At 33.1% G+C, this 18,053-nt stretch overlaps 1 protein-coding gene across 3 annotated transcripts in view; it reads right to left on the bottom strand.

The window, feature by feature from the left end:
- Nucleotides 1–18,053, bottom strand: part of LOC108751613 (alpha,alpha-trehalose-phosphate synthase [UDP-forming]) — a 29,402-nt gene that overhangs the window by 8,581 nt on the left and 2,768 nt on the right. Inside the window, exons 1-3 of one of the 3 annotated variants that reach the window (XM_018491882.1) lie at nucleotides 10,351–10,562; nucleotides 9,658–9,763; nucleotides 2,777–2,933 (exon numbers count right to left, since the gene is read on the bottom strand). In XM_018491882.1, coding sequence (XP_018347384.1) covers nucleotides 2,777–2,933; nucleotides 9,658–9,763; nucleotides 10,351–10,417 — 330 coding nt within the window. In that variant the 5' untranslated portion in view covers nucleotides 10,418–10,562. The other 2 variants (XM_018491884.1, XM_018491883.1) reach the window with 2 other exon arrangements.

Genomic DNA, 18,053 nt, shown 5'->3' with positions numbered 1-18,053 from the left:
TAGCATACCGACAGCTAGCTAAAAATCATTATTTCACAAACGATAGGCTTGCAACGCTGTTATACAGTTGATAGCCCGATTGATCTCGTGACACGAATATCCGTGACAGTGCCAGCCATTTTCGACTTATTCACACATGAAATTGTATTAGGTGTGCGCAGAAGTTTTTGTACTTTTTTTAGTACTTTTACTTCTATTGTTGCGGCCAAATCATTTAACTGACGACAATAGCGTTTGGCTATTAACGGTTTCATTCTATTCAAGGGATCTTAATGGAACACACCTTTCACATCTTATTAGATGCACACGAGGCATCTTCATGCCTTCAAAATTACTGCAGTTTGTAACACGATCATTTGCATGTATTGTGAGATACAGTACCCTTTTAAGAACAGAGAAAATTATATGCAATGTCAAATATAAAGCTTCGTCGCTCATCGTGTTCACTGTTATTTTGTAAAATTATGTGCATCATTAAATTATAAAATACGGCGTTTCAGGTAATTTGATGTCAGTCTTACAAATATACGATAAGGAGAGATAAATTATTTGAATTTACAAAAATTATATCAGAACGTTGAAGAAAAAGAAAAATTCGCTAAGACTTTTGTATACATCTAATAATATTAATAAAAGTAATTGATAATAAAAAAAGAAAAGGTAGAAGAAAAACGAGAGATAATGATGCTAATAATAACAATAATAATAATAATAATAAATAATGCTAAACGCACTTGATGTTATATATTTATATTAACTGTTATGTGATACATGAAAATGCACGTTCATCCAAATTCCATCTTGGAGATGAACTATTAAATTGAAAATCGAAAATCAGTTAGTTCAAGTTCACACGCGGCGCAGATAAATACGGAATGTACTCGTACATGCATAATACGTGATCGATATCGTTGTACCGGATATACGGTGTATTCCAAACGTAGAAATTTCCACATTTGTTTCCTACATCACTTTTTTCCTACAAAGAAAAACAGGCAACCGAACATTTCTCCATTCGTATCAGAAATGTTTCAATGAAAACTGTTAAAGCGCGCCGTTTTTATCGTGTTGTTTCAATCTAGCTAACGACAAAGCGGTTTACGACGATTAGTAATATGAAGTGCGTGCATTAATCACTATAAAAGCTTTATGCTCTACGTGTAGTAAGTACGTGAAAGAGAAATAATCGCTATTCAGAAGGCACGGTCGCGTCGCTTCCATCGGGAAATACGCGACATTGAAAAGTCTTTTTTTTTTTTCTAAATATTGTAGAAGTCTACTTTCTAAACGAGTATACAAGCTGCTTTGAACTATCGCCGAATTTTCTAGTGTCGAGAGAAAGGCAAAAGGCATCTCCGAGAATCGATCTATTTTACCACTTTTTTCTACATTGTAAAAAACAATTTTCCTATAGTCGATATAATGCAATATAATCGCAAACTCTTTGCAAACCTGTTACTTCATAAAATCGCAATCAAGTACTTCTATGTGGCATTAACTGTTAAATCTACAGTATCAACCTAATTTAAGTCGCTATTGCTCTTACTCAATATAGTTCTTTTATATTAAAATAATGATTTTTTACAAATATATATAGATTTAACAGTATATCGATCGAATAGTCCTAATTATTACAAATGAAAGATAGGAAATTTGCTTTCGTTATATTATTGTCGACGCTGCTTGCAGTGAAAGTTGATCATTTCGAAACATTCGATGGCGTATGGAATATTACAGGTTGATCGAGGTGGGGAACGGTGACTATTCTCTTCGTCACGCGGAGGTGGTACATATTGTCAATGCCAAGCATAGTATACTTCGCGTAATTGAAATAGCGATAATGATGATGTACCACTTGGTCCACCTAAGTTCTGAGTTCTGAAAATCTTTCTCGACCTCGATCTCGTCTAAATACTCAGAAGACCTTCGTGAATGTGCCTCTATTACTTAATATTTAAATACCTTAAAAGATTGAAGACCTTAAAAAGGTACCGCTACGACTTGGTGATCGAGAACGAAGATCCAAGTTTTAAGAGTAAGTTTCAACTTTTAAATTATTAATAACCTTTATATAAGTTCGAATATTAACTCTCCGAAATTGATGGGTCTATTGGACTCACTCAACTACAAAAATGTCAATTTTTGTAAAAAAATATCAAATAATTCAATTTTCTTTAAGTTGTACTTGCAAATTTTTTATTTTTAATAAAAATTTGCAGATAGACTTAAAGAAAAAGAATAAAACGTTTAAATAATTGGTTCTTTTTTCATGAGTTATATTATTTTGATTCCTTGAAATTAATTAATATTTTTTAATTAGCATAAATTAAAAATTTTTGAAAACGCATATCCATCTCAAAAAATGTCAATTTAGGAGGCAAAACCATCGCAAAACTTTAAGGGAATGCGAGAAAAAATTGCTTGATTTAAATATGTGAGTCGCAATTGTCTGCACACATTGTGACACAACAATCAATCAGCATATTTATAACGTAAAACTAACGTTCTCATGGCAAAATACCAATTGTAAATATAATAAATCTATAATTGTCCAGCGATTTAACCGACTGTTGTATCGAAAAATTTGCACACAAAAGAGTCAAAGTGATTTCTAACAATACGCGGATTAAATAACTGTTTTTTCTTTTTTTTCTATGTATGAACAATCGTAAAAAACCATTACGACTACAAAATCATGGTTACGTAAAGCACCGCAAATTGCGGTCGTAACAAAATATCAACACGTTGCGATTAATCGTCGTTAACAGTGACTCACCTTACGCGATAATAGACCAGCCGTTGGCGTGCGATCGTTGGGATCTGATTCGGGAATTGGCTCATTCGGGTTTTCCATATGCATACCCGGCCATCCGACCCACACTCCATTTCCGTTTATAACAACAGGCGCCACCGCAGTTACCAGACCACCGGCGCTGCAAAAGAAAGAGAAATTCACGAAAAGATGAGCAAAAATAAACAGCAGTAAAAAGTAAGAGCTTCAGATTTAAAAGAATAAATTTTCCTTTAAAATAATTTTTTTATAAAATTTTATGGTAGAATTAGAATTAGAGAGAAAATTACGTAGGATAGTCTCACATTTTATTTCAATAAATTGTTATTATAATTCTAAAAAAAAAAAAGAAATATAATTTAAAAAAATTACTATAATTTTAAAAAATTAAATATTTTGTTATAAAATTATTTATATAAAAAAATAGCTCTTTCTTTATCTCTTATAAAAAAAATTCAGCTGTATTAATGTGATATTTTGAAAAACGTTACAAAAATTTCGATTAAGACATTAACAGTAATGCCTATCTGCGAGCTCTAAAACGACGCAGAGTTCTAATAATTATATCTGATATTTTAATTTGATCGTTGACATTAATAAAACGGAAAACAATTTGACAATCGCATTAAGCATATTAACTGCTTTCCATTTTAATTATTTACAATGCATACATTAAATATACAAAAAGAATATAAAAATAGAAAATTTAATATTACTTGTTATCATCGTAGAATTAAAAAAAAAATAGGAAAAATAGAATGTAAACGTCTAATTGTAGGAAACAAAGTTTAAGGCCAATATTTATAGTTTTATATTCTTATATATTTAAGATCTTAAATATTTAAGACGATCTTACTCTAAGATGAAATCTTTGATTTATTATAAATATAAGTATTAGCATCTAAAATATTACTTAAGACGGTTTTAAAATAAGAACCGACTATGAATATCGGTCTGAGATCACTATCGTGAACGTGTCTCGATTCTTTAACGAGAAGTGTTATTATCTTAAAACAATTTTATTCCGAATGTAAATACTTCAAGACAGCGAAAAAGAATCTTGTGAGAAAGAATGTATGCTTGTATTCTCGTCATTATGGCTTAATTTCGCTTGTATTTTAATCGTAAATGAAAGAAACACATTTCTCGCGTGTAAAAGTATATTAGAGAGAGCGTACGTGATTGTAATATACCGTATTAATTGATCATCGCCGTTTTGTCGAGACGCGATTGTCGTAATTAATTATACATTTAGCGGACACGTTTCAAGCGCGACATTGAGTATAATGACCAACTTGTTTATGTAATGCATCATTGATTATGCTCGCCTTGCTCGTAAGCAACTAAAAGAGTTCTTAACATGCGTTGAAACTGTCGAAAGTACGCAAACGCGTAAACTTCGATCATTGCATGGATATCGTGCTGTTCTTGTACGCGATACAATTCACTAATTAACCAACGCGTGTCTATACTTTCAAGCAAACTTTGTCAACATCGCGCACGATTTAGTTTTCCTCTCCGATGAAAAAGTTGACGTCAAATTGATCAAAGAATACGTGAATGAAAGGAGACAGTATAGATTCTCACGTGAACTATGCTATGCCTTGTAATCACCTGATTGATCTTTACGTACACGGAAAAAAACAATTTTCCTGAAATATCTGTAAAAAATTTAGTTAAATATAAATCTGACAATAAATAATTTAAAAAATGTTCTTTTTCTAATTATTAGATGCTTTTTATAGATTTTTAGATGCTGAAAAAACAAGGTTGCAAACCAAATTTTTATCAGCACGTTAAATTTCTGAAATATTGAGGTTTAAAAAATGTTTTTTTTGCGATATTTTTTTTTTTTACTCACAAAAATCTGTAATCTCTAAATTCTTTATATCATAGTCGAAAAGTAAAGAAATTGAGATTTAAAAAAAATACATTTTAAAAGATGAACAGTAGTATATTCATGACTTCTGTTCAAAATTTCAGGATACCTATTGCCAATAATTTTTGACAAAAAAATGTCAGGTATTGCAAAAAGCCTTGAATCTTAAATATTACAAAAATCTCATATTAAATTTGATTTGCGGCATAATTTTCAGTATCCAAAAGTTTATAAGAAACCTTATCTAGTTCGAAAGAATTTTTTGCTGTAATTTTGTTTTATTATCAATATATAATTACGTAAGAGTTTCAAGTATGATAAGCATTATCGCAAAAAATTTTAACATTTTAGCAACATTGTATTGATTTGGCGCAACAATATACGACGATGTAGCGAAAAAAAAAAGGATAAGTTTACAGAAAAACGAACTGAATCGAACGATTCGACATACGTGTGCAACAAACAGATTCGACGTAATCAAGCGCATTGATACGTCCCATGTCAAAAATTGACATGGGACCGGTTCGTATTATCACTTCAGGATGATAATTAGAAACCACTGCATTCGCGTCAGTGTTTTTCCATGATCCGGTGTGAGTACGAGAATACATAGCTCGATCGTGAGCTGTGATACCCATCTCGCGTGGGCAGTTTAAGAGCATGAAACATGCGGATGCGACCGGCAAACACGCGATAGACACGTGCGACAATTATGATGCAGGTGACATATAGCGTCCGTATATCGGCCGTTTTGAGAAATTAATTGTGGTAATTGTGCTCATCCGACGTCTCGTGTATACGATTGATACAAGCGATTCACGTAGCCTAATTTACCTTTTCGTTAGCCTAATTCATCTTTCCATTCGTTAGCCAAGAACACTTTATTATACCGTTTTCGTAAAAATCGATTGCTCGAGCATAATTATGTGCTCATCCTGAAAAATATTATATTGGAAATAACATCGATGGTCATTCGCGAGGTAGTTGAGGTCGCATACAAAAAATTATTTTTTTTTTTCAAATAAAAAAAATTGATTTATAAGAAATTACTGTAACGTAATAGAAGTGGGTTGCCAATTAAATTTGATAAATATTATTTCTGGAATGAAAATTATATTTACGATATTCGAAACACTATTAAATTCATAATGTTAAATTATATTCAATTAGAGCTTTTTTAATCATTTTTATAAGTCGTCACTACTTGTTCCTTGAATTAAATTAACAATTTAATTTAAGAAAATGTATTAAATTTGACTAAAAATTTATTATTTACTAAATGCATATGTAATATAGATGATGTTTACTTTGAAACTAATCAGGGAAGTGGATTGATTTACGCATATAGAAGTTAAAAACAATAAAATAATAATAATGTTATTAACTCAAAAGATTAAGTTACCATTGTTTCTTTGATATCTAGCAGTGAAGTATTAGAAACCTTTCTGCGATAAAAAAATGATTTAATTGAATATAATAGGAAAAATAGAAATCAAAGGTTGATTATGAAAAACAATTTTTCCTTTGCACAGTTTGTATCTTCATCCCGCAATTTTCTATCTCTGCTGCATCAATTTCGGGACATAAACATCGTGAATGTAAAAAGGCGGATACAAACTTATTGCGTATCCACGAATCATATTATCGATGCGCATCGATGTAGATAGTGTGTCTCGCATCGTCATAACATTATTAAAATTGTGATACAATGATAAATGAAGACACATTTTGTCGAATTGTTATGCAATGATACAATACACGGATATACAATAACTCTGATATTCGCCAATTAAGATGATTCTAAAGGTGACCCTATACGGTTAATAATATAGAAAATCGGTACTTATAACGAAAGAAGCAATGGAAAAGTTACCGCGAAATATTTCTTTTATAATTAGGTATTTTCCTCTAAGTTTCCTCATTTAAATCAATCAAATATTACAATAAAAAAAGAGAAAAATCTGATCATTCAAGAGAAAGCAAGTAAATTTTTGAGCATTTCATAATTTTAATAGACCTTGTATTTTAATTTGTTATTGCCTTTTATAATTTCGTATTAATGTTTACAGTATTTATTACACTGTAATATATTATGACATAGATCCTAATAAAGCGAAACCGCTTTATTAGGATCTATGTCATAATAGTTACTGATGCTCGAGAATCAAGATCCAGATCATCCTCAGTGCTCTACACCGAAAGCGCAATTTTATTGACAAATCTAAAAATTTAGATTAAAAAAATAATTTTACTGAACCATCAAAACAATTAGGTAGGACGACCACAGATTGGTTGAAGAGAATATCAAAACATTTTGCAGCATTACTCATCATACTTAAGATACTTGCAAAATTATTTGATGGTTCAGCAAAATTTATTTTCAAATCTACATCTGACTAAATTTTTAGCTTCTTCAGCAAAATTGCTCTTTCAGTGTACATTAATTCATCAATATTAACCATACACGATCAGTAATATTGTTGGTATTCATTACTGATAGTATTAGTGACCATGTAGGGTCACCTTAAGAATTCGCATTAATCTACCCCGATTTGGAATACACAAATCTCGCGTGACATTTTGTAAGAGTTACCATTTATATGCTCGCGATTAGATTACGCCTATCAAAAAAAGTTATTTTGAATGTGATTAAGAAAAAACGCTTCGTGCATGCCTCGAGCATTCGCTTGCAAAGCCGATCTCTTTTATCAATTCAATTAATCTTCTTTTCTTATTTGGACGTCTTCTTCACTGATAATGATACGGCCAGAATTCAATTAATCGCTTGGTATTATCAATCGTTCTTCGGTCAATCGGTCAGATTTTGCAGTACGCATCGAATTCTCTCGATCGCTGGCGCATGTCACGAATACAGCAATGTAAACAATATCGCGTTACAAGATCAAATCGTCAACGTATTTGCCAAATAGGAAGTCGCGATGGAAAGACTATCACTCTCCAAATACGAAAATTTTAAGTTGAACTTTGTTATTCGCATTTTGTCGCTCTTATTACATCACCGATGTGCTGTGTCTATTGACTATCTATATATATTCGCCGTTTATTTTCTGATACGGCGCGCCTTTTATTGAAATAATCGCTCTTTTTGTTTATGACATATGCACGTTTGCCATGTATCTTTCCTTCTGCCTCATTCGAGGTGAAACGTGCACTCAGAAACGTTCCTCTTATAATTTTCCACGCGTTACTAAGAGAATGATCTTATTTTAGGTAATTGTAAATACGGTATTTTCATAATTATACATTTTTCCACAATAATTCGCTCTGCATGAAAAAAAAATATTAAATTTCAAGATCAAACTGATTCAAAATATTAAAAAAATTTCTTGTTACGGCCCGTTTTCTCTAATGTAGATTAATTTTTCGAATTGGAAAAAGAAAAAGAGTAAGTCAAATCAAGATTAAAATTAGTGGAAACGGGCATTAAACTCTTTTAATAAACTCCATCTTGTTAATCGCGTTACGTATTTTTACTTAGAAAGGGTTAAATGTAATCTAGACGAGAGAACAAGTCGGTGTATACCGTAAGATACAAATCATTGTTATGCTATAGAAATATCCTAATGTAGTTTGACTGTATCTTATGTAAAGATAACGACAGTAGCGAATGATGTAACTCCAAAGACGACACATAATCGCAAGTAATTTGTCGTATTCGTTATCTCAAGCCACGGGTTTTCAGTTAAATATATAAAAAAACGAGATGTAAGTGACGTGAATGTCGACGTTTGAATGTTGTAAATGACACTACGATCTTAAAAAAGAATCGCTCGAGTAATATCTACAATAATAGTACAGTCCATCTGGTTATCGTAAAAGAAAATGCGATATATATATATATATACACGCAAATGAGTGAGATATACGTATTGTCTCAGTGTATAAAAATAGACATGCAAAACAGAACTTCGTAGTTTAAAATAGCGAGTACTAATAATTTGCATAAACGATATCGCGAAGTTTCAATCATTTATGTATTAATTGATTGTATTAGTACACATAATAATTCTCCGATTCTTTACACATGAGTCATCCTGGGTTAATCACTTTAATAAATATACAAAAATTATTAAATAATTCTTACGTGTATTTTAACTTAATATCTTTATATAGAAAGTATTCATAAGATTGTGTATTCATAAGATTGTGCATTTACAAAATTTTCTATAAATATTATAACTAATTATTTAATAAACTATTCCTAGTTTTAGTAGAAAAGAAATGTGTATAGAACGTCAGAATGTCACGAACGACCCACTCGTGTGTATTAAGAGTCAATTAAAGTGTAAGAAATGAGATTTTTTTTTTTAAAGAACTGACTTATGCGACCGCATAAGTCATATAATCACGCCGTTCAAGGCGCAAACACTCGCGACAAACGTTGAATACGGAGTGACAGCGAAGTCCTCTCTCTTCTCGCGACTGTCATTCGATTTGCACGTGGTCTCGCGCAAAGACATAAATTCATAGAGCACGAACTGCGCCATTTGTCAAGATTATAGCAAATATGATTAACAAAAAGTAAGAGAGGAAGACGGTCAATTTCTCTCTCGTTACACCGCCGAATGGAAAGAGACTAGCTGTCTCCGTGTCCTATTCTTCTTATTTTTGTCGCTCAATTTTACATAATCCGTACTCTGTGTCTTTGATCTCACGCATATCTCCGTTTTTGTTCATTCGCTAGAAAGATAATACAGTCAACAATGCTACAAATGCTTTGAAGCATCCTTTAACTGACCGATTAGTAAAATTCTTTCCTTCGAATCGGTCAATTCAATCACAGACTTCGATCACACTCGGACTCTCTCTAAAACTTTTAGAATAAATTTCACTCTGAAGAGTGAAATCCTTAAAGATTGAAAATTGAGCCAGTCTTGAGAAAGAGTGGCTCGATGTTTTTTTTTTTAAAGCGTGGTTGTACTTCGAAGAATTCAGAGAAGAATTGGGAGAAGAAGGTGACACTCACCTGGCTTTGCGCTCCAGCTGACCGGTTATCTCGTTCCTCTTAAGCACAAATGGCAACCTGTTGCTCACGACGATCATGCTCCCGTTGGAGGTGAAGCTGCCCGGTTCTATGGACCACATGGTGGTGTCAGTATAGTATCGCGACGGGCTCACACGGGAACGTGAAGGTGGGAAGCGCGTGGCGGAACGTTTGGTGGCCGTGGTCGTCCTTGCCAACGCGAAACGTCAAGAGTCACGTGCGTTCAGCGCGACTCGGTAAGAAGATGCGGCTCTTTTATTGTCTCTCTCTCTCGATGTCTCTTTCTCTCTCTCCCTCTCTCTCTCTCTCTCTCTCTCTCTCTCTCTTCCTCTTTTTTTCTTCGTCTATCAGAAATCGGCTCGGGTACGCCTGAATCCCTCGCCTAATTAATCTCGTGCGCGAAAATCTTTTCGCGGTTGCAGTTTACTGTCGCTCTTGGCCAGGGTCCATGATTCACCGGCGGTCCATTATTCCTCGCCGGTTTACAGATCGCGGAAGGAGAGAGAGAGAGAGAGAGAGAGAGAGAGAGAGAGAGAGAGAGAGAGAGAGAGAGAGAGCGAAAAGTAGAGGGGGGAAAAAATATTTATAAAAGACAAGTGTGGGGAGCGGGTTGGTCGGGTTGCGCGATGCGTCGCGTTACGCAGCCAGGATGACACTAGACTGAAGTCAACTAACGCCGACGCGCTTTATTCCTCTTAAGTCGGCACGACCGTTTGGTCCAAAGTGCGCTCTCTGTAACCATATCAATGACGGAGGCCGCGACCTTTCAACCACCACCCGCGCGCGACCGGCCGCCCTCTCGACCGCCGCCGCCGTCATTGCGCGATCAAACAACGCTCTCCGTGATCGAGATGCCGTGGCCACCACCACCACCACGTCAGATGCCATGTAAACATACCAGGGTAACACCCCGCGTCCCGTTCCGAGAACGCAAGATATCGCGGGGACCGCCCGCTCCGATCTGCGATATTCTCTGCTACTTCGAGACCGGATCTTTGACGGCGACGATTTCGGCCGCGACCATGTGACGAATTTTCGAAATCGCGCTCCTGAATGCATGATCGATCATTGATACACTGCGAATCGATCATGGTCGCGTTCGTCATCTTGCGAATGAGCCGCTTCCTCTCGTGCACGACGTCTGCGTTATGTCAAAATTTTTTGGTGGATGATTTGTTTCGCAGCGAACAATTTAATTTGTAATAGAGACTATAATAGAATTTGATGAACAATTTGACGAGCAATTTTTTGTTAAAATAAAAAGAGTAAAAAAGGAGGCTGTATATATTGTCTTTTTTAAATATGCTATCTCATTCTAACACTATCTTACTCATTCTAATTTATTGAAGTTGATAAAATCGATGGGCCAATTTAAAATTTGTCTCGTGGCTGAATTGTTATCGGATCTCTAATTTGTAATTAAAGGAAAAAAAAAAAACGATGAATCAACTGGAATTTTGGCGAACGATCCAGAATTCTGATTAAATCTATTAGATATTTGGTTAAATCTGCTGGAATTCTAGTATTCTAGGATTTAACCAGAAATCTAGTAGACCAGAATTCTGATCATTCATTTTCCACTAGAATTCCAATTAATTCAACCAAATATTTGTTTCCACGTAAAGGCACCATTTTCGAGGTAAAATTGATGAAGCAAGTTTATCACGAACAAGTTTATCACGGAAAGAACGATTTTGCTGAAGTATCTAAAAATGGTCTACTAAATGGTCCTGAAAATAATTTTGTTCGACCATCAAAATAATTATTCTCTAAAATTCTTTAAAGAGTGAATTCTTACTCTTAAAGACTGGAAATTGAATCTTTTTCAAGACTAGCTCAATTTTTTTACTCTTTAGAGTGAAAATCCAAAAAATTTAGAAAGTATTTAGGACACTTAAATATAATGAGCAATGTTGGAAAAAATTTTGACAATTATTTTACATAATTATTTTGATGATCCAACAAAATTATTTTCAGATCTATTATCTACCTAAATTTTCAAATACTTTAGCAAAATTGTGTTTTCCATGCATAAGTACTTTTCCATTTGGCGTGCAAACAACTGTGTTTCTAAATTTCTACCGATTGATCGATGTCCTTTACATAAGATAAGATAATATTTCACTCTTCCCATTGAATCTAGATAAGTAAAATAGCGATAAATTGCTTCGGTAAGATCACGACGTGTGAGAGCCTCATCAGTTAAGGATTAACACTCCAATATGGGTGAAAACGACTCTTCGTGGGCTTCGAAGATCTTGGAATTATCGATAAGTAAAGTAAAAAAAAAATTACATTATGCCTTTCTTTCTAAGTGAGTACTGTATAAATGGTGACGTGGAAATTGGAGCGATTATCGGAGGATTCAATTAGTGTTTTTTTCGCGGTTGAGTCCGGTGAAAAAGATTTATGGTGAATTATTCGCGCTTCGACGCTAAGCGCGTTTAGCCGAAAGCTGTGATATAAATACATCTGAAAAAAAAAAAAATGTTATCGTCACGTTGCGAATGCGTGTCACCGTCGTTGCCGTCGTCGTTGTCTTCATCATTGTCGTCATCGGCAGGCTCACGGGCAAAATGTGGAAAATTGGCACGCGTCGCGCACGCGGTGCGCGCGTTTTAATCTACGCGGAAGTATTTACATCTTTGCGGGTAGATTGATGACGCACGAGCGAAAAATAAGAGAGAGAGGGGAGGAATAGCTACGCGAAAAGAATGATCTTGCTAAAAAATGATTCGACGTCATTCTCCATTGGTCGTGACACTTCTAGCACAAAGAGATAACGTTTCTTCAAATTATGTATGCGAAAAGAACAATTTTGTTGTAGTATCTAAAAACTTTAGGTAGATGAAAATGTGAACAGAATTTTTGTTGGACCATAAAAATAGTTGTAAGAAAACACTCAAGTGACGAATAATGCTGCAAAAAGACATTCTAGTAACGATTTCTACATAATTATTTTGATAATTCAAAGCAAAATTATTTTCAGGTCTATAATATATCTAATTAATTTTTTAAATATCTACTTCAGCAAAACTGCCCTTCCTATATAGTTACAAAAATATAATTCTATATGGAAAGAACGATTTTGCTGAAGTATCTAAAAAAGGTTAGCTAGATACAGATCTGAAAATAATTTTGATAGATTATAATTACTAAGTTTTTACAAGAAATAATTACGTAGGAAACCATAATAATTTAGACTTTTGATACGCTAGCAATCAATTTCCTACGTAATCATTTTGATGGTCCAACAAAATTATTTTCAGGTCTATATCCAGCTAAATCCAGATATTAGCTCAATATTGACTCAATATATCCTCAAAATTTAATCAATATATTTCCAATAAATTTCTACTAGAATTTTTGGATACTTGAGCAAAATCATTCTTTTCATCTTCTATTTGAAAAAAACATTATCTCTTTCGTTGATTTTTTGTTGCTTCAATTTCTATACTCAAAATGACCGATATATACTCGCGAGTTTTAAATAATGATTCCAAATATGTGACTTGGATTTGTAAATGTATTAAGCATATATACGTATGTATTAAATGTAACGCTCGTGTCACATTACGCATTGGAGATTGAGGATTGAGAATTAAAGATTATTCAACCAATCCAAACAAAATCGATTGAAATTAAAATTATCTGACTCGTCAGATTCTAATTTCTAATTTGCAAATCTCAGTCTCCAATGTGTAGTGTGACACGGGCTTAAGACTTTCGAAATTTGTGTGAACATTTCGCGTAATGCCCCTATTACACTACGCATTGAAGACTGTGAGGATTGCAAATTAGAACAAATTACTCATTGCACGAATTGGGGATTAGAATTCAGCCAATTAGAACAAAACGGTTTAAAATTAAAATTACCTTGGTCGAATTCTAATCTTTAATTCGCAATCCTTGATCTTTCCAATGCGTAGTGTGATAAAAGCATAATGCCGATATGGACATATCAAATTCTAAAATAATTTGCTATCGACGCTGTTGTGCCCCTCTCTCTCTCTCTCTCTCGTCTGACTCTGTCATTATCATTTATCAGAGGTAAAATAAAACGTTAAGAGCGTATTTTCCGAACGCAGCCCTGGATAAACAATCATGTGTAAATAAATGAAGTACTTGGATTACGCGATATTTGCAATAGGAGATAAAAGAATATGTGCACGCGTGCACATCACCGTTCATTTCACATTGGAAGCTGCACGTATGCCGGGTTGTCTGTCAATAGGCGAATATGGAAATATTTCAGTCGCGTGCAGTTTTTGTTTATACTTATATGGTTGAGTATTATTTTATTTTCTCGATAGAGAGAGAGAATGTAAGGCAATCAATATTTATTGCGACGATCAAATTTTTCCAGTTTCACGAAATTTGTACAGTTAACTCACCTTACTTCCATAACTTTGTGTAAGATTCCAGGATAGAATTTTTTTTTTTAATTTTACGCGATGCGTTTTAATATTTTATGTGTCGCGTATCTCAATTCTTCAACATTTTTTGTATTACATAATAAATTATAAACAGAATTTTAATGTTACTCTAATTCTATCCGGAATTTTAACGTAAATGATAGAAGATCTAAAGTGACACTTTAAAGCTCTAAACTCTTTAAAGAAATACAAAGAAACAAAAAATTGAATTGTTAAAATAAAAAATTTTGTAATATATGCATATATTTAAGGCTGTCAGTTTAACAACTTAATGTTTTTGCGATCGTTTTCATTATCAATGAAAATCGTAAAGATAAAATGTTGTAAAAATCGATTATATTTATATTATTGTAGATATCTCATTGAAAAGCTCAAATCATTGTTAATCTTTTTTTAGGATCTAAGATATAATCTAAACGTAAAACAATAATATTGTAGCACTTTGTTAATTGTAGTTAATCAGCTCTGGCTGTATTGCTGCGATTAAAATATTTTAATCGGATCAATGCGTCGGTTCAACATTGATTTTCTTTCGAATTCCCCGGCTTCGGTGGTTATCTAATCTGTTTTTTATACAACATTATATTTTTTTACTTTTATTCAACTTTTATGTCTCGTAAATAAGTTTATTACGCGATAGCGTTCCGGATGTACTTATTTGATCTATGAATAAATCTATTTCGCAGATAAACGTTGGACGTTGGAATGCACAATAGAATCAACGTGACCTCTCAACCACGATAAGCGTTCATGTTGAACGTTTCGAAGCATTAAAATGTGAATCACGCGTAATTGTCGAAGTGTGCGATTTTTTATCTAATTGTACAAGCTCGAAAGTATTTTTGAAAATGAATGATCGATACAAGAAAATGAGAAGTGATATTGTAAAATAATGCTGTAGAATTTAAATTAAGGTTTCCCTAGATTTCCTTAAATGTTCCTTTAAAATAAAGAAATAAGTACTTTTTTAATCACCATTGTCTTCCTTACTGAACTATTCTCGTGAGCTATTCGTTGATTTATCACTGTTCATCGCTGTTCGATTGTTGATTTTAATTTTCAATTGCATGTTTGCATTGAAGACGGACAACTTTGATAGATAGAAGAAACATTATCGAAGACATAAGAAAAGAATATGTGCCAAGGTGATAAAGCGAGAACTTGCTTTATTTACTAAGTACAAAGACAACTGAGTGTCTTTAAATTTTGAAAAGGAGCACATAAGAATTTTTAATTAACGTTTAAGTTTAACAACTAGTTTCACATTTCTTACGTTATTATCTTTATAATAAAAAATATTATAATAGAGTTCAAATTCTATGCGAAATTAATGTCGAGCTTCGATGATAAAAAAAGATAGGAGAGAGATATTCTCTGAAAGTCTCATGTCCACGATGCTAAAATCGGTCCGAAATCTCGAATTGAATTGCATCCGAGTTGTTCAAACGTGATTTGTTAATTCTTTCTCTGTTCGAGATCTTGGAACGACTTCTAGCATCGTCAATACAAGACTTAAGATACATTGGAAATAAATTTTGAAGGATAAGTAAAAATAAATCATCAGTTCTTTACCTTAACCCTAATCGATATTCGCTACAAAATCTCCTTAATCTTCTATGAAGAGCATTGTGTTGTCATAAAAAAAAAAACAATTCTTGTTACTTAAGGCTGGCGTCTCATAAGCGGAAATTTATGGAACATTGAGACCAATCACAACCACAGAAAAGAAAATAAAGTAATGACTGTAGAGTTATGATTGGTCGTGCTCGCTGTAAATTTCCGTTCATGGAACGCCAGCCTAAATAAAGGATCCATCGATTCATAGCGATATCGGTGTATAGCCTTTCTGACAAGTAGAAACTATATTTTAGTATTCGATGCTGTATACATCTTCACCTAATCTTAAGGCCCTAAAAGCACAAAGATGATCGTAATTGAGTCGTAGAACGTAAGTCGTAGATATAGATTGAGCAAAACATTATGCGTTGACTTATGATTCATATTTCACGACTCAGTTACGACTATCTTTGTGCTGAAGTCCTAAGGCCTCCTGAATAGTGAGTTCTATAACATATTGGAGCGAGCCATCGAGAAACGAAGGTGTCTTGATCAATTCCTAAACAAGAATACTCTGATGCACTATTTTCTTTGTCAGGGATTCGCTGATTGCCTAATGTTTTATTACTATAAATAGAAAAGAGTCAGAAAGATCAATATTGCTTGCCTTCCTTTGTCGAACCGCACACAGTTTTCTATAGTTTAGTTAAAGGCAAGGCTTGCTCCAGTTTATTATAAAGCTCACTGAGTAGTCACCTCAGCCATATTGAATTTTCATATTATAAACAAGAAATATGTCATAAGCGACAGGTTAATTTTTCTTATATGCCATTTGTTTACCCCTTCCCCTGACAATCAGCAAATAGTCGAAAAAGCTTGTGAAGTGAAAATAGGCTACGCATGTGCACTTAAGTAAAAAACTAATAACTGCACTTTATGTGTTTTTTACGACTATTTACTATCAGAAGAGATAAGAATAATTCCAGCCCATTTTTACAAGTGTTTTATAAATGTACAACAATTCCATTTGTTCCGTTTTATCCAACTTGTCTTTATTTACAAAGGCAGAAAAATTAACGTGTAGCTTCTCAGTAAACGAGAACGGATTAGATTGGATAAATCCATATGACTCAAATTTTCGAATCCGCCTTATTCGCGAAAAAGATATTAAATTGTGTAGAGACTGAATACACTGAATCCATTTCTATATACATTTACAAATATAATAATGTAAACTCTAATAGATTCATATAGATTCAGAAATGCTAGTCTGCCCAGAAAGTGATTTATCATTTGAAAGTATGCACCAAAATGATCACAGATGAAACGATATGAATCGTTTCTTCTCGAATGTATCCTAGTACATAATACAACATTACGAATTCATAGGAAGAATGACTCCCGGATATAATCTGCACTGTCGTGGCCAGAGTTATGTCTAGAAATTATTTTGCCGTGAATTCGCAATGTTACTCACTGTGTAGATACAGAAATTAAACCATCATAATTACTAATTCAGATAATGGGTGAGATATAGAAATTAAATAATCATCATAATTACTGATTCAAGCGGATTACGAATAGAATAGGATTTAAAAAATTTAAAAACTTAATTCGAAATCACTTCAATGAATAATTTTCAACATTTTTCAATAATTTCTCGTTTACTGAATTATAATATGATTAAAATAACTACTCAGGAGTCTTAAGTATAACTAATTTGCAAAAATTCCAAATTAATCCCGAATTTAATTTTAAAGTGTTAAAATTTGCAAGAATTGCTCGTCTTAGAAAATTAATTGGTATTCGTGACAGATCAGTATACTTTTTAAATGTATCTTTACTTAAAGTTAATTTAATTGAACAATTTTTTCATTTTGAAGCTCAAAATTCGAGGAATAAAATTATGTAACTTAAAAGTAAGTAAGGTTTTAAAAATATTTATTATAAATAATTTTTCATAATGTGGTTGAAAAAAATGTCCGAGTCCACTAGACCCGCGAATACCGATTAGGATTAAATTAACTATAAACGCAGACAACACATAACGGAAATAACATAAAGTCCAACTTTTTAAATAAATAATTTCAAATCGAAGAAACAAAACATAGGATAATAACGTGCATAAATACATTTTGAAGAGGTAAAAATTTGCTAATGATCTTTTTTATTTTGAATTAATATGTATAAACACAAATATCATAAAAAATATATAAAATCAAAATATTTAAATATATTCCCCGTGTCGTTATGACAGGGTTCATGGGAATTTGAGAGTTCACGTGCTCTGTTTGTCACAAGACGCTGTCTAGCACCTATTATATCAGTATCGAAACAGCGCATATGTTGGAAAAGCTCTTTGGGAATAACTAATGTGTAGGCGCA

The sequence above is a fragment of the Trachymyrmex septentrionalis genome, unplaced genomic scaffold (genome assembly GCF_001594115.1).
Source record: "Trachymyrmex septentrionalis isolate Tsep2-gDNA-1 unplaced genomic scaffold, Tsep1.0 scaffold50, whole genome shotgun sequence".
Classification (NCBI taxonomy): Eukaryota; Metazoa; Arthropoda; class Insecta; order Hymenoptera; family Formicidae; genus Trachymyrmex; species Trachymyrmex septentrionalis.
Note: the sequence above shows the minus strand (reverse complement) of the source record. Positions and strands in the feature narration are given on the sequence as shown.